The 16,528-nt window shown below is 33.6% G+C and overlaps 3 protein-coding genes across 5 annotated transcripts; all 3 read right to left on the bottom strand.

Annotated features, from left to right (window-relative positions):
- LOC104786503 (cysteine--tRNA ligase, chloroplastic/mitochondrial-like) lies at nucleotides 3,753–7,315 on the bottom strand. 2 transcript variants are annotated; one of them, XM_010511928.2, is made up of 9 exons: nucleotides 6,903–7,315; nucleotides 6,746–6,809; nucleotides 5,724–5,885; nucleotides 5,464–5,634; nucleotides 5,097–5,378; nucleotides 4,904–5,029; nucleotides 4,553–4,756; nucleotides 4,369–4,470; nucleotides 3,753–4,119 (listed from the first exon to the last, which is right to left on the bottom strand). In XM_010511928.2, the coding sequence occupies exons 1-9, from the start codon at nucleotides 7,247–7,249 to the stop codon at nucleotides 3,886–3,888; spliced, it is 1,692 nt and encodes a 563-aa protein (XP_010510230.1). In that variant the 5' UTR covers nucleotides 7,250–7,315; the 3' UTR covers nucleotides 3,753–3,885. The 2 variants fall into 2 exon arrangements, with proteins under 2 accessions (XP_010510230.1, XP_010510231.1); XM_010511929.2 differs by having other exon boundaries at nucleotides 6,746–6,813; nucleotides 6,903–6,995.
- Nucleotides 8,302–9,833, bottom strand: LOC104786502 (myb-related protein Myb4-like). The gene is made up of 3 exons (XM_010511927.2): nucleotides 9,555–9,833; nucleotides 9,330–9,459; nucleotides 8,302–8,885 (listed from the first exon to the last, which is right to left on the bottom strand). The coding sequence occupies exons 1-3, from the start codon at nucleotides 9,685–9,687 to the stop codon at nucleotides 8,390–8,392; spliced, it is 759 nt and encodes a 252-aa protein (XP_010510229.1). The 5' UTR covers nucleotides 9,688–9,833; the 3' UTR covers nucleotides 8,302–8,389.
- On the bottom strand, nucleotides 13,874–16,426 carry LOC104786501 (protein root UVB sensitive 2, chloroplastic). Of its 2 annotated transcripts, none has more exons than XM_010511926.1 (10): nucleotides 16,319–16,426; nucleotides 16,086–16,220; nucleotides 15,904–15,992; nucleotides 15,734–15,818; nucleotides 15,556–15,615; nucleotides 15,369–15,462; nucleotides 15,190–15,287; nucleotides 14,746–14,925; nucleotides 14,514–14,636; nucleotides 13,874–14,424 (listed from the first exon to the last, which is right to left on the bottom strand). In XM_010511926.1, the coding sequence occupies exons 1-10, from the start codon at nucleotides 16,328–16,330 to the stop codon at nucleotides 13,999–14,001; spliced, it is 1,302 nt and encodes a 433-aa protein (XP_010510228.1). In that variant the 5' UTR covers nucleotides 16,331–16,426; the 3' UTR covers nucleotides 13,874–13,998. The 2 variants fall into 2 exon arrangements, with proteins under 2 accessions (XP_010510228.1, XP_010510227.1); XM_010511925.2 differs by having other exon boundaries at nucleotides 16,086–16,223; nucleotides 16,319–16,424.

Raw genomic sequence — 16,528 nt, 5'->3', positions numbered from 1 at the left:
TGGTATTATTGATTTTCTTCTTTTGATGCAAAGCAGTGGTCGTTTTCTAAAAGTGACAGTGAACTAACAGTGGTCTTATAGTAGTTGACAGTGATTGCACTATCTATTTAAAATTCATGAAATTTTCTCCATGTTCAAATTCCCCTCAAAGATTTTATTTACTGACCTCGTTCCCACGCACTCACTAATATTCACATGCATATATACGTGGCGAGCTTCAGTAAATATATACGCTGTCGTAATTAATTTTGTTTCATCTCCAAACTTATTTTGGTGTTCATGTTTAAGTAGGTTTCATAGGTTTTTACTAGTGAGTGATATGTTCTCTCACATGTTTAACTGTTGTTAAAAGGAAATAAACAAAAAAATCCTTAAAATTTTCCACATTGATGTTTCTCAGTACATACTCTTTACTCAAGACGAACATTGTGCATGTCTGCTTTTAATTTGCATAAACCCTAGATTTTGTGGATATGGTAATTGATACTGTTGTATTTCAAATTTACTTATGGTAATTCGATGTTGTATAGATTTTTAGCCACTTAAGTATGTAATAACTACGGATGGGATGTAAAGAAATAAAAAGTATGAAATAACTACGGTTTTTACTTCTTACTAACATATGATATGATACCATTGTCAAGGGCCTCAAGGCCAACCAACAAGAAGAAAGACTAATTCGATGTTCTGATTTTACGTGATGTTTATAAGAGTGACGTACTTATGCTGTTGCAAAAATACTATATTATACATAATATTCATAATATATACATGACATTCTTACAGTATTGCATTCTTAATTTCTTAAAGTGATCTATACTTAATACTACTGTCATCATTGTTTAACACATGTTCATGTTATTAACAAAACAAAAAGATAGTTACCAGCGTAACTGATTATAGGGTTTACTTCCCTAATACAGAAAATTGCCTCATGATTGCTAGTTGCATGCAATTCTGAAACATAAAGATGCAATCTCTAGTTGTTGCAGATAGGATGACAACTTCTTCTAATAGCAATGCAGCATCATTTTGAAGTTAATTATTTGTAATCTTAAGAATAACGGAATTATATAATAACAAAATGATACCATATATCTAGCCAATTACATTAAGAAATAGCTTTTCAAATTTTTCTTTTTATTTATGCTATTCTAATGACGATACATAGAATATGTTTCCAAAGTCAAATGACTATGTAGCTAAATGATTTTGCTCCTCCATTATGCATATTGCCAGGTTCTCAATTAAACTGACACAGATAAATAAGGTCCACAAATCATATATTGTGATACATACTTGTAAATTGTGAAAATACTAAATCCTTTAAAAATTGTAGTTATGGTTGCTATAGTAAATTATATAGGTAGAGAGAGATTAAAGAGAGAGAAACACATCAGTTTTGTTGTTACTAAATATTTTTGCTGGTTTATTTTTGTGATGGGTATCTGATTTTTTTTTGTGGGTCATTTTCATAAAAGAAAATAAATTATTTGATAATTAAATGAAAAAAAAAACTGAAAATGACAACTACAACTTGAAAAAGTTTTGATTGGACACATTTTTAATTAATAAGTTATAAGTTTTGATCAATATAATTTTGATAGCGTCACACAACAATATGTCCAGCGGATGAAACAATCTTTGTCAAATTTGATAATCAAACAACGTATGTTATAGCATTTTTATAGTACCTTAAACCATATATGTAATACTTTTGGTACCTTGATATCTTCATTTGTGTACAGAGATGAAATATTAAAATCTCTTTTTAAAATGAAATAAAATAAAATAATACTTATTTTGGTACATTGTGTAGTGTTGCATCATTCATGAGTGTGTGTTAGAGGTAGAGCCAGAGTTCTGTCTCTCACTTGTCTTGTCTCTGTATGTTGTTCCTCGCAGAGCACTCGAAGACCCCCAACCCTTCAACTTTTATTGGTTCTTGTCAATTTCTGAGTTTACACATATTGTAAAATTCAGTTAAAATGATAAAGCAATTCTATAATTCTACATTTCAATTTCCCTTTACGTTTTGAAACCCACGGATTCATGAATCATTCAATGAAAAGGACTTGAATAACTTATCTCTTATATAGGAAATTATATCTGTTATATATTTCAATTATACTTTTCTTTGTGAAAATCCCCACTTTTTTCAAATCATGTTTCATCTTTGAATTTTTTCATATTAAAAAATGTAGACATTCTGCCCATTTTTTAATTAAGATATAATTAAGATGTCAATAATTACATATAAAGCTACTCCAAATATGAAAATTTCTTTCACACCTAATCAATTTTCTCTTGGGGTCAGTATCCCTTTTGACCCGACCGACAATGCTATTGAAAATTTGACAGTCTATAAAAGGTTTCTACTTTGAGCTAGAACAATGTTCTTGCACATATTTTTATGCATGACGTCGAAAAAAATAGTCTGAGTTTGTAATATACCTTTTTCAAATAAAAATAAAACTTTGTTCCAGTTACGTAGGGCACTAATATTGTGGATGTAATGTGATCGACAAGTATATATAACTCCATCCATCACTAACAAAGTATAAACTTCAAGACAACTCATTTTACGAGAATTTTCTACAACAATAATACTCAATTATGAGAATATAAGTGGGCATTAGCCATTAAGACCTTGGCCTTTCGACTAAGATATGGAATCATGGCCTTTCCATATATGGTTAGAACACAAGAAGGACCTTTCAAGAATCAACATCCACTTATTATACAGATTACGTAAGTTCCATCATAATTATATTCACATTTTTGGATTGATACGAATAACTCATTTAAAAGAAAGAAATAAAATTGAGGCGACAATCGACATTGAAACGAGAGGGTCCCCGAATTTTCCACATGATTCTCTTGTTTCATCATTACCCACCCAAAACCAATATTTAGTGAAACCCTTGTGAGACTCCACCACATATGCATTACTCCAAAATTAAACATCTCTTGCTTCTTCTTTAAGTAAAAATAAGCAAAAAAAAAGTATATATATTCAGAAAGAAATTGGAAATATATATGGAATCAAATGAACCAAATTGGATCTTAGTTCGGTTCAATTTGACTCAATATTTTTCTTGAAGTATAAGTCTTTGTTATTGGAAAGTTGATTTCTAAATCCATATGGAATTGTAAATTCTTAAAATCAAAATATATGGACTTTGAAATAATATGTTTTATCTTTTGATTTTGAAATAACATGTTTTATCCTTGGATTTAAATACTTATATTTTACACTTTCAAATCCATTCAAATCCATATAAAACATAATATGGATTTTGAAATCCAAAAACAAATCATTAAATGAATAAGATGAGATTTTAACAAGTATTTGTAAATCATAAAACCAATAACACGTAATTTTGATAAGTACTTTAAAATTAATAATTGAATAATACATGAATTTTGTTTGGGTTTCCAAATCCATTAAAATCATAGAACCAATAATCCTCTCTAAATATATGGAAGAGAGTATGAGCTTAAGAACTCTAAAATGTAAACAACTCTAAAGAACTCAATTTTTTTCTTAAGAACTCAATTGTTTTCTTAGTTCGGTGCAAGTATATATATTTTTAAACAACTCTAAAATGTAACATTAATAAGCTTTTTGATCAACTTCCTATGATTATTGACCGTATCCGTTATATATAACAAGTAGCTGAACATGAACATAAAAATGAATAAAACTTTTTTTTTTTTTTGAACAAAATCATAAAAATGAATAAAACAAGAATCCAATGTTACTCTTTAGTTTAGTCCAAATCAACAAGAAAGATACAAAAATATTATGAACCACTAAAAAAGAATAGAAATTATAGTATAAGTTGCGAAAAAAAAGAGACTATATAGTATAAGTTATGAAGCTCAAGGTGTAGTTACAGGTTCTTGAAGGGCAAGAGGAATGGCTGGTCTCCAAGTTGTTCCCTCAGGACTATCCATCAAAGCGATCCCAACAGATGCCAAATCTTTCCTAATTGCATCAGATCTTTCATATTCTTTATTCTTCCTTGCGTCTGTTCTCTCTTGCACTCTCTGCAACACATCTTCCTCTTTCAATCCAGCTCGCTTTAGTGCCTTCTCTTTTAGCTGATCAAGAACCTGGGGATTGGAGGAAACAGAACTGTTACAAAACACTAATAAAATGGTTAAAGAAGAAACGACATTGATGGGTGCCACTGGGATGTTCTGACTGGCTAAACTGGCTCAGCCTATATTGATCCCAACCCTGACTTTAATGTTTTCGGCCTGGCACTAAAATGGCGATGGGGTTGACGGGTTTAGGCTTTATATGTGCCGAGAATTTTTGCCTGCCACAACATCATTATTCTACAATAGTGGAAGCTATACCTCTGAGTAACTTGTTGGCATAATCCCTAAGATAGTAAGAACATCTCTGATTGTTGTCTCTAGAGCCTTAAGTGACTCTTCTCTTCTTGCTTGCTTTTTCCCCTGAAGTCAGCATATAAGATCAACTATATCATTAAACCAATTTTCGAAACATATAAACGTAAGAGCAGACGTTTATACATACCTTCCGGGTGTGAATGAGATCGTTGATAGTTTTCAATGGTTCTGACATTGCTGCCAGAGTTACGGGTGTGAGGAGATCATCAGACATCGAGGCAATAAACTCACTACGGAATGCGTTAATGGTTGTCAAAGTGTCTGAAGGAACAGAATCACTGTCAAATGTCAAAGCTTTCTCGCCTAAAACGCTTTCACAGTCGTGTAACGTCTGTCAATAAGCAAATGAGAATCATCTTCAAAGGATTGTAGTGAAGAAGAACATAATGATGTTCCCCAACGTAAAGCACCTTAGGCTTAATAAAACAAGAGAGGTACTCCAAAAATGCAGCTTTGCTACTAGCATAAACAGGTTTACCTGATAAATATAGAAAACGCGCTCCGAAGCACTCTCTAGGAGGAAATCAGAGTAATTGATAGGTGATCGATAGTGAGTACCCATTAGAAAAAGTCTCAGAGCAAGAGGATGATAAAGGTCTATAACCTGAACACGAAATTTACATATAAATGTTGGATATAAGAGGACAATAGCAAAACTAAAAAATGTTTACCTGTCTGATTGTGAAGAAGTTCCCCAAGGATTTCGACATCTTCTCGGAGTCAACAGTAACAAAACCGTTATGGATCCAGTAGCTGATGTTGCTGCTATCACAAGCAGCACAACTCTGAGCAATTTCATTTTCATGGTGAGGGAACACAAGATCCATTCCACCACCATGTATGTCAAAACTATAACCGAGATAAGCGGCACTCATCGCACTGCATTCTATGTGCCAACCGGGCCTTCCTCTTCCCCATGGACTCTCCCAAAAGGGCTCCCCTTCTTTAGCAGCCTACCCAAGAATTTGAAACTCTTTTAGGACTTCAATGAGAAAACCAGTATAAAATGTATGGTTAAAACGAAATTAAAATGCTTACTTTCCACAGAGCAAAATCTGCTGGATGTTTCTTCCTTGTGTCAACTGCGACTCTCTCGCCTGCACGGTTATCTTCTAATTTCCGTCCAGACAGTTTTCCATATGTTGGAAGTTTGTCGACTGAGAAGTAAATATCTCCATCAACTTTGTAGGCATAGCCATTATCAAGAATCTGAAGTGGAAAACATCGCATATGAATATATATATATCTTTAGCAATGTTTAGTAACATGAGGACAAAGTGGAGTACTTAAGGTCAAACCTGCTTGATCAGGTCGATGATTTGAGGTATATGATCTGAGACTCGTGGTTGGACAGAAGGATCTAGACACTGAAGCTGTTCCATATCTCGATTAAATTCCTCACAGAATCGTCTGCTCAAACTGATTGGATCTTCCCCTAATTCATTCGCTCGGGCAATAATCTACAAAATTTGAAAATTTCATGAGTCAGTTGGGAATCTAGCTTCAGCAGCTTCAACAAGACAAAGTGAAACTCTACCTAACAGAATCTCGCCAGAGAAAGATTAAGAAAACATAATACAGCGAGAGTTAAGGAAAATGACTAACTAGTTCTATGCTTCGAGCTGATGAATACACTATTTGTCTCTGTAAAGGTTATTCAAAGTTTGTGACACAACAGCAGGCAGATGAACGTAGCAATCAAACAGGCATATGTAAAAGGGCAGACACAGACAGAAAGGATAAAAACTAAGTGAACTCTTCCCTGACAAAAGACAAATACTGATCTTTTCCATTTTTGTATATTATAGGAAAACATTCCCACCACCCTCAAAACCAATAATTGTAGCTTTATAAATCGAAAAGTTCTAATGTAGCAATTTTGATGGCAAAAAGATCCATTCTTTTACACGCCTCTCACAAGTAAGTGACATGGACTAACAGTATTGGAGGAGACCCTGACAATAACATCAAACAGCTCCAAATGTCTCAACTGCTCAATCAATTCTTTTGGCGATTAGGATTATCACGTTTCTCGTGGATCAGAATTGTAGCCGCCAAGAAAAGAAATATCTTAAATGCAGTCCGGGAATGCAGTAACAGTACCACAAAACTCAATCTGAAGAGGTTCTCACATAAACAAACTCGCTTGAAGGAACTCAAGAAGCTTTCTCTAAACTTCTAAACAGAGCTTAAGTTGTATAAGAGGTTCTCACTAAAACTCCCCTGAAGGATGATAGCTATCTCTAAACTTCTAAAACAGAACTAAGTTGCACATGACGTTAAACCCTAAAGCAGTTCCTTTTGAAAAAAAAGATCTCACCTTGTCATCCACATCCGTGAAATTTCGAACATAAGACACTTCATATCCTAAATGCTTAAGGTACCTGCCTAACCCCCAATCAAAATCAAAAAAAAAAATCAAAACTTTACCATCACCCAATAACAAAACTAAAAGCTTCTTTTATCCAAGTCAATACCTCAAAAGAACATCAAACGTGACGTAGACTCGTGCGTGTCCAATGTGGCTAAGATCATAAGCTGTAACACCGCAAACGTACATTCCAACTTTACCTTCAACCTTAGGCTTGAACAGCTCCTTCTTCCTGCTCATCGTGTTGTGCAGCCACAGCTCCTTCTCTCCTGAAACCGAATCTCCACCGTCCGTTAGTGATGATGACAGAGCCGTGAAACATCGACGGGGTTGAGTTAACTTTTCAGGTTTAAAGAGAAATTGACTTCTGAATTGAGACTTGGGAAGAGAAGAGAAGCGTATTGGAGTAAAGGGTCTACATGATTTGAAGAGATTGAGAACAGAAGAAGCCATTGGTGTTGTGGAACGCTAACTAAAGCTCCTCCTCCCCCAAGAAGATGAAGCAATCGGATTAGATAAAGCGGCGAGGGATAAGCTTAAAACCTCTGATGAACTAATAACGGTTTTCGTAAACCGCTTTTATATTCCGGTTCGGTTTATTTATGATTTGGACTAATTGTGTGATACTGTGATTCATTAAAGTAGTGAAGGAACCCTTAAGACAACATCTTTGGACAAGTCCTATTAATCCTATTTATAAAATTTAGGTTAAAATTTTATGTAACAAAGAAAAACTAAATTTTGTTTTTGGACATTAATTGTGTAATTTAATGTTGTTTGAACTTAAACCAATCATAAAAAATTAGGTTAAAATTTTAGCCATTTTGTTCTCTCAACAAAATAAGAAGGATCAGTGATGAGCCTGGTCTAATTAAAATCCTTCGGAACCAAACCATGCATGTAACGGTTTGTATGAACTGACTTTAAATTTTTTTGTGTTTGGTTTAAAGTTCAAACAACAATAAATTACAACATATAGTTTTTCTTTGGTCATGAAATTTTTTATAGAGAACTCATAATGTCTAGCTTTTTGAATAACATATAGGATTAGTTATGACGTATGCATCCACAACGACCAAAAATCAAACTATTATCTATATTTTAAAACGTGAAAAATTGGCGACTAGTAATTAACAAAAAGATAATGTTTTAGACTTTTAGTGATGATGAAGTAAGAATTTTCTATTAAATTTCAAAGAATAAAATTGGTGTTATGTTACGTATGCGTACTCGTAAATTATAGTCGTTTAAACAACTCACGTTTTTATCATTATCACTTATTAAATCGTATGCTCTCAATTCAATGGTATATGAAGTAGGACCGGAATGGTATTATTGATGTTTTCGTATGTATACTTTTCATCTAATATCTGTTTTAAGAGTCTTTCACAATTTTTTATAAATAATGTCTACTGAAAGGTTTTATTTAAAGAAACGTTATAAAAGATTCTTATACTTTACATGCAAACGCGAATGACATGATACAAATTAATTAGAGAAAGAAGAAGAAAAAAGGACTTTTAAATTTATTCATTTGAGATTACAAAAAAGACTCTTTCAAAGTCTTAACGACAAAAACAGCACCAATTAAAATTAACAATCGGGTATGTCGGAAAATTCCTCAATTCTACGATTACTAGTGAAAAGCTCAAACCAAAACTCCATGTCATCATCATACAACTCCGAATTATTATAACTATTTATCTTAATATTCCTATCTAGCAATCCCTCCCAATCCTCCTCTATCTTCTTCTCCTTATGATTCGAATTATCTACCGATACGAAGTCCGACCAAAAGCTCTCATCTACCAAGGCAGAAATATCCTCGTACGACATAATATCGTTGTTGTTATCATTTGAAATATCAAACGTCGAAATGCTATTAGAAAACTGTTGCGGAGAGGTTGTCTCCACAATCATAGATTCTTTGTCTTCATCATGTGTGGTGGTCTCGTTAATTCCGTTAATGTCTTTGGTGTCTCCGCCATTGTTTTGTTTTTTGTTGACTCTCTTCTTCAAATGAGTGTGCCAAACATTTTTTATTTCATTGTCGGTTCGTCCCGGCAACTTTGCAGCAATCGCAGACCATCTAAATCAATAAGAAACAAACAATACTAAAACACTTTAAAAAAGTGTATCACATATAATATAGTATAGATTTCATCAATTTGTTACTTTAATATAATTTATACTGCTTTTTAGTTACAGCAGAAAACATGGGGATAGAAGAAAACAACAAAAACAAAAGCTAATACATGGCATATGTTTTGCATTGATCAAGGTGCAAATCTTTTCTAATAACATTAGGGAAGATCTTGTTTGTGTGTTTCTTAATATTAAATACTTTATGAAAACAAAACAATTAAGTAGTCTTTGGTTTGAGTCTGAGGAAATCACGGGTATGAATCTCCTCAGTCCCACGGTGTTAAAATATTTTGCAAATTGATATAAAAAAAAAAATCATTTTATTGTGCAAATTGTGGAACTGGTTAATGATTAAGTTTCTTAAAAGAAAGAAAAGAGAGAGACAAACCTGTTGCCCAAGCTTTCATGCAAATTGATGATAGTTTCTTCTTCTTGAGGAGTGAAATTGCCACGTTTGATGTCAGGTCTCAGATAATTGATCCAACGAAGTCTGCAACTTTTCCCACATCTAAGTAAACCTAATTGACAGAATTCAAAATTTCTTATACTCTTAAAAAAGATCAAAATTGCCCTTACATAACAAGAATTGTTTCTGATGTAAAGTGAAAGTTACCTGCGTGTTTAGGGAGAGCTCGCCAGTTAGAATGACCATAAAGATGAATATAGTTTATCAAGATTTGATCTTCTTCAGGAGTCCACGGTCCTCTCTTCATCCCCATTTTCTCACAACATGGTGCTCGTCCCATTTCTTTCTCTCCGTTGCACTCTCAAGAAAATAACACTAGAATAAAAAGAATTTGGTCTTCAGTTGAGTTAAATGATTAGAAAGGCCAAGTGTTGGGATGGGTATAGAGTTTTTATATGAGCCAAAGAAGCCAAATGCTTGAAGGAAGTTGCGATGTAGACGTTTAGCGTCTTATTATTATATTTATACACACACATATTATTATATAAACACAATGCAACCGTGGGACAACTCCAAGTTGAAAAAAAATTCTCATACTTTTGATCCAACACAGTCCAAAGTAATTTTCAACTTTTTTTTCCTTTTAACGTTTTTATAATGTATTTTGGTGACGATGATAATTAACCACAGGAGGTCCTGCTGTAGTAAAGACTGTAATGAGGTGTCATTTTTTGCAAAGTAAAAAAGTCTTTCGTGGTAATTTTTGTTTTTTTTTTTACGATTAATCATTGTAACTCAGTGGAAAATATAGTCTTTACTCTTTACTTATCATTAGATAAGGCCAAGACTCCTTAATTTGAGAAGAGGGCCTCCTGCATGTACTACATATTTGCGGGATTTTTTCATTTAAACAAACCAGCAATCTCAAGTCCCTCATGCTGCTATGTAAATTCGTTGACTAGGAATAGAAATGTTGGGGATAATTTTAAGTTCATCATCATGTATCAATGACGAATCATGTCACACGGCTATAACAAACTCACACATGAGTACATGATGTTCCGAGTAACTTCTATACATGGGGTGTCTCAAGTGACTCCAACCGTATCTTCTCTAATGCTGGTTTATCACTTTCTCGATGCCAACCTAGATGGTTAAAATATGACATGTATATAAAAGTAGAATGTTTATCTTTTATTCTTGTGAGAGGGTTTTTTTTCCTTTTTATTTAATTTATGTATGATTTCGTCAACCATTTATTTCGTTTATCGAAAGTAGAATTATGCACAGATTTAAGACGAAATGTAGATTTCTTGTGTCTAAGCAAATTTTGAAAGACTACTTTGTACAGGTAAAAAATTTGTTAGAATGACGACGTTATTTATGTTCAGATTCCAGTTTTTGCGTTTAAAACACATGATTCACAACTTTGTATTACCACCAACTATCACTTTTTGAATCTAAAAAGACATCACACCAAAAGCCAAAATTTATTATTTAGCTTATAGAATCATTACAACGAGACATATATTTTTTTGGTCATGATGATAAAAGTTATTGTTTGCAGATGTGACTATTGCACTTCGATAAATCTGCATAAAACAAAGATCCAGTGATGGGTTGTAACTATGCTACTTAACCAAACGGATTACTCTTAACAATTTATTATTAGATTGGATAAGGGTCGTCCTAAATTATTTGTAGGCCACTTTCAACAGTTTTACTATAAATGAAAAGCATATTATATGGTGAACAATAATTTTTTAAAAAGATTATAGACCCTAATCTTGAAAAAAAAAATCTGAAGAAATTTTCTTTTTTGAGTTGGGGCACTAACGACCCTAAAAATAGATTTGTATCGACATCAGCATGCATATATGTTTGTACACATATTCTGTTCACACTTGCTCCTCCAGTTCAAATATTTTTAGGAATAATTTTGTTGTTGTTGAATCAGTTGGTTCATGTTTTGGTCCAGATGTTTAGCATAGTGTGTTTGTACCCTGAGCTTGTCCCATATCTACTCTAGTCTGGTTCGGCTTGGATCACCGGGTTATAGAAAAATCAAAAATATATGAAAAAGAAGGCTAAATGAATAAAAAATTAGGGGAGAAAAAGAATAATAAGAAATTATGAAAGTTCAAATTATATACATAAAATGTCAAAGAAAGAGGCTCCTAGTGCTCAATTCCAATCAGATCATGGCCCTAAATTAATCAAACTTTTAATATCAATCAAGCTTGTTGGGTGACCTATAAGTCAATAAGAAACATTAAAAGTTCCATATTTTTTCTATGCGCATATATATTAAACACTGTTGTTCTTCTTTTCTTATTGTATATGATATACAATTATGAATATGATGAATAAAAAATAGATATGTAGAGCCAAAACAATCGTTGTGTCAAGATGGAAGGAAAAACCATAGACATCGAAGTAGGTACGTACGTAAAAGGGGTTCCTCTTTTAATTTTTTTAATATGATTCGTGATCATGTTAACCAAAAACAAAATTATGAAATTATGTATATAAAAGTTTGATTTGGTGACTCCACTTTTTGTTCGTTGTTTTGCCTCTATCTTTTTAAAATATATGTTAAATATGATTTGATACTCCATCTAGGTCACATTTCTTAAAGGTATTTATTATTACTTTGTAAATTGGTAAAATAATATCATATAGTCTACCAAAACGTTATTCGAAATAGTGAAATATCTTTATCTTTCTTACGGTATGTGATTACGTAAAACAGTCATAACCATGAGATCACAAAATGTATGAAATTGCCGTCAATGGATATTTAGTGATATGGAACCAATAATTACACATATGGTTCTTTCAATTGCACACTTTCACCATTTACAACTTTTACTTTAAACCACTATTTGTTTATCTCTGTCAAAAGCAACTTTGTATGCTGTTTTCAAGTTAAATGTATTTAGACCAAAATTAATTAACGTTAAAAAAAGAAGACTAAAACAAAACAAAGCAAAGATCATCGATATCTAATTCCATCATGACTAAGATCTTGCCCTTTTTCACAATTTTTTTTCTTTTCTTTCCGCTTTCTTTTCGAGGTTTTATTTTCTAATACAATGCTTAGTTATCTTCTCCAATTTGTGGAGTTATCATGTTTTTAATGCAAGTATTACTTGATACTTGATATATTCAAACCAATGTACAAATGGATCGTGACCTAACGAAATCTAGATTTGTGTGGGTCATATAAAATACTAACTTTGTCGCTTCTTTTGTTTTATTTTCCGGGGGTCGGCTGAGTTGCATTATTGATTATATACAATCATGCATATGTCAAAAAAAGAAAGAAGCCTTAAATTTCACTCTTTACTTTAATATTAAAATCGTGATAACTATCATCTTCAAATAGACCCAACTAGCTATTTTAGTCCCTGTACTCTAACTCTATTAATAAGACATCTCATATAATTATTGGAATGATAATTATTTTTGTCTTCTAATTATTTTTGATTTTGTAAATAACATAAATTATGTGGGTTTGACGCCGGATAGTGATTCACATCAATAATTATATCACAAAGCCACAAACCATTACATGTTTTATGTTTACAACGTCAAAAGATGAATATGTGTATAATTTCATCACCATATTTGAGAGCATTTCTAATTTTCTGAAAATACGTATAACTTTAATCTCAGTTAAGCAAACAAAGAAATGTACCTACTCTCAAACATCTTACATGGCGAGTTCAAGAAGATTAATAAATTACACTAGAACTGTATTTATGGTGTGACAACCAAGTCTTGACAACTATATCTCAAAATGTCCTCTTCTATCATGCGTTACGCAGAGGTCCAAATATGAAAAGGATAATACAGCCTCTTAAGTCTTACTGTCGCATGTATACAACTTGCTTTTGTTCTTTGCTATATCTTGGATTTTTGATATTAATGCAACATTTAGAAACCTACCCACAATAAACATTAGCTTGGGATCTACTCTGATTAACTGAACATCTCTTGCTCTATTAGACTCTTAAAATTTTATTATGTGTCCAGTATGGTTCAACCAGTTGAACAAACCAAATTTTACCCAAAAAGAAAAAAAAAAAAAAACAATCTGGTTTGAATCTTCTACCTTGATATTGTGATTATCTATTGAAAAAGAAAAACCAATAGACCCTTGTATAAGTTAGTTTGATAATTGCATTTATCAAATGTTATATTCAATAAAAGTAATACAGTACATACTTTGGAAAAAAATCATGTGTTAAAAAATATCCCAAAATGAGGACTAATGAGTCCAGGTCTAAGGAAAAAAAGAAGAGCCAGTACACATGATTTGACCATGGAAAATACATATCTAAACCACAAAAGAGATCAACTTTCTAACTTTATATAACTATATTTTCCTAAAAAGTATTAATCAGATTCCACTTTGATTGATTTATATGATAATAAAATATAGACTACAATGGCAAAACAAAAGTACAAACGAGGACAAGAACCGTACCTTCAAACTTTTGTTTCACCTAACAATCTCAATCTAGCCTATCCATCGAAGTCTTCAGTTGTGGATTCATGATCTGGACAAAGACTTCTTACGTCTACAAATTCGTGTTTACACTTGAAACAAAAGAATTACAATAACAATTTATCTGAAACTCGGGAGCTACCGAGCAAATCTTGTTCCCGTGCCATCGAGAAATCTATCAGTATACCATCCTTTCGCTTGCACTTGAGATAAAAATGGACTGAAGACATCGTTCATTCTCTCATATGCGTCTTGCAATATAATGTCATCAGGGTCATCGTACATCTTTTTCATTGACTTGGCATATGCTGCAACTAACCACCCTCGCAATGCGTCTTCGCCAGTTGCATCATGCTCTAAGACCATATCGGTACATGACTTTCCATGACTCAATAGAAACTTCTCTTCTACAAACACTTCTTTTAGTTTCTGCACCTCAGAAGGCTTCACAGCTTTATGGAGAGCCCTTCCCACTTTTACATTTCCTGCATCTTGGATTGGTCTCTCGGGGAACATCAGGTTTTCTTGGAATCTTAAGTCAGTAGGGCTTGGGACTTTACCCGTCTGAAACAGATTCAACAATACCTCTGATATAACTACGAGTATCAACAACATGGTTTAGGAGGATTGAACTAAAAGAAAATGGTATTTACCTTGAGAAAATTAGCCACGATCAAAGCAGTTCTCTGTGGATTTAGTGTGTTGATCGGTACCCCTCGCATTTGTTCTACAACGCTAAACACATGTACAACCGAAAGAATAGACCCAACCACCAACTGCAAAGAATAGCCTTTCCTAAGACAACCGAGTTGTAATCCAAAAACATATAGAAACTGCATTGTGTTTTCTGAAACAGAGAGTAATAGTCGAGAGGAAGGAAATTACCTTTCCTTCCATTGATGAACATATCGTGGAAGAAAGTTGAATTCCAATACCTATCCCGGCAACGTTAAAAAGAGTAGAGATAGCTTCTCCTTTGGCGAAAATGTCACTAAGATTTCCTTCTTTGGCAAAAGATGAATAGATTGGTAATCTTGTTGCCCTTGCTGCAACCGTAGCCATTCCCTATTTGAATCAAACAATGCCAGAAGAATGTAAAACATAGAAATGATTACAACTAATCAGTGAAAACTAATCAGCTTCACTGATTGTTTCATTAAAAGATGGTCTCTAGAAAGCTAATATATCTTATGTGTCTCTTGTTGAGGCAGCTGAGGAAGGCAGAAAAGGAACTGCTAAGAACAGTTTCACTTCAATCCCTTCTGGACAAAAGATTCATCCAGTAAGAGCTGATAGATTCTACCATAGGTTTAAGAAAGATATCTATACCTTAGCGAAATTCCCAAGACCAGCCATTTCAAGAAACAGATGTGGGCATAATGGAGAAATGAGTTCCAAACCAGTACCAATATCGTAGAGCACGTCAGCTGAAAAAACGAATAACTACATTCAATGGTTGATGCTGTGAAGACATCAGCAGAAACATGTAGCTAACGAATAAGGCATACCCAGTACCCTCCAACGTTTAGGCTCAGAGTCCATTCTTGCACCCAAATTGCTACAAATCAGCTTTCCCACATGCTGCATCCCATCCTTCAAAATCTATTAAAACCAATAAAAGTTAAAACAAGATTATAACTTACAGTTAAGCACAGAACAAGCCAACAAACAAACAAATTCGAGATGGTAACATACCCAGCTAACAACAGTTGCTTGAGCCGGTGTAGGCCGCAAGCCTGCAGCAAATAGCAGTGACTGCAAAGGAGCAAGACAAAAAGCTATATATCCATGTTAAAACCTCCATTGCAACAAACTCAACTAAACAATTGCAAAATTCTTTGCCAAATCAATAATAATCAAATCTGAAGAAGACCTGAGTCGATAACACAGATAACGCTGCACTTGATAGATGCTGAAGTGCTCGAAACTGTGTGTACCTTAGATACCCTTCATTCACACTGTACAAGAAAAAAAGATTCAATGGTTAAAAAAAAAACACAATCTTTAAAAAAAACAAAAAGTTTCAATTTTTTTGAGTTCCACCTGTATGGATATCCAGAAGGGAAGAACTTATTAAGGAAGGATTCAACCATTTTCTGAGGAACAGGTCTTGCATCATCAACAACTTTCATCTAACGAAACAAACCCAATTCATTATAATTCACTTTTACGAATTCTCCAAAACAGAGAGCTGAAGTGATTGGGAGAGAGAGAGAGAGATTTACAGAGAGGTGGCCGTCGGATTCGAAGTGGAAATGGTGAGAGACAGAATCAGAATTCTCGAACCAGTAAACGGGAATGTCTTCAGGATTCTTCTTCGCCATTACTGGCTCTTCCTTCTTTATCAACTTCACCTTCTCCTGCTTCGTTTCCACCCACAAGTTACCCAAATCGTTCAATTAAGTTGGAGAATCGTAAATGAGACAGATACCAAAGAAAAGGAATTACAAAACCCTACCAGAAACTGCATCTTTGAGACACGACGGCACGGAGGAGTCGCCGGAGTTCCAAAGTGAACCACCGCAGCAGCTGTAATCGTCTAGAAAAAGAGATGATACTAAACACGACGTCGTTTTTCAAGTTCCGTTTCGAGGCCCAAATAATAGAATAATGGGCTGAAGAAAGGCCCAATAGTGAAAGATACGCGGCGACAAGAGATGGGGGGGGG

This window comes from Camelina sativa, chromosome 5 (genome assembly GCF_000633955.1).
Source record: "Camelina sativa cultivar DH55 chromosome 5, Cs, whole genome shotgun sequence".
Classification (NCBI taxonomy): Eukaryota; Viridiplantae; Streptophyta; class Magnoliopsida; order Brassicales; family Brassicaceae; genus Camelina; species Camelina sativa.
This window is presented reverse-complemented; position numbering and strand designations above follow the sequence as displayed.

Coding starts and splice junctions, on each gene's coding strand:
- LOC104786503 (XM_010511928.2), bottom strand. CDS start 7,249: ATGGCTTCTTCTGTTCTCAATCTCTTCAAATCATGTAGACCCTTTACT. Junction 6,810..6,902: donor ACGTTTGATGTTCTTTTGAG/GTATTGACTTGG, acceptor GGGGTTAGGCAG/GTACCTTAAGCATTTAGGAT. Junction 4,120..4,368: donor TGCCAACAAGTTACTCAGAG/GTATAGCTTCCA, acceptor TCCAATCCCCAG/GTTCTTGATCAGCTAAAAGA.
- LOC104786501 (XM_010511925.2), bottom strand. Junction 15,616..15,733: donor TATCTGTGTTATCGACTCAG/GTCTTCTTCAGA, acceptor GCTCCTTTGCAG/TCACTGCTATTTGCTGCAGG. Junction 14,637..14,745: donor GTTCATCAATGGAAGGAAAG/GTAATTTCCTTC, acceptor TATTCTTTGCAG/TTGGTGGTTGGGTCTATTCT.
- LOC104786502 (XM_010511927.2), bottom strand. CDS start 9,687: ATGGGACGAGCACCATGTTGTGAGAAAATGGGGATGAAGAGAGGACCG. Junction 9,460..9,554: donor AGCTCTCCCTAAACACGCAG/GTAACTTTCACT, acceptor TCTGTCAATTAG/GTTTACTTAGATGTGGGAAA. Junction 8,886..9,329: donor CATGAAAGCTTGGGCAACAG/GTTTGTCTCTCT, acceptor TTATTGATTTAG/ATGGTCTGCGATTGCTGCAA.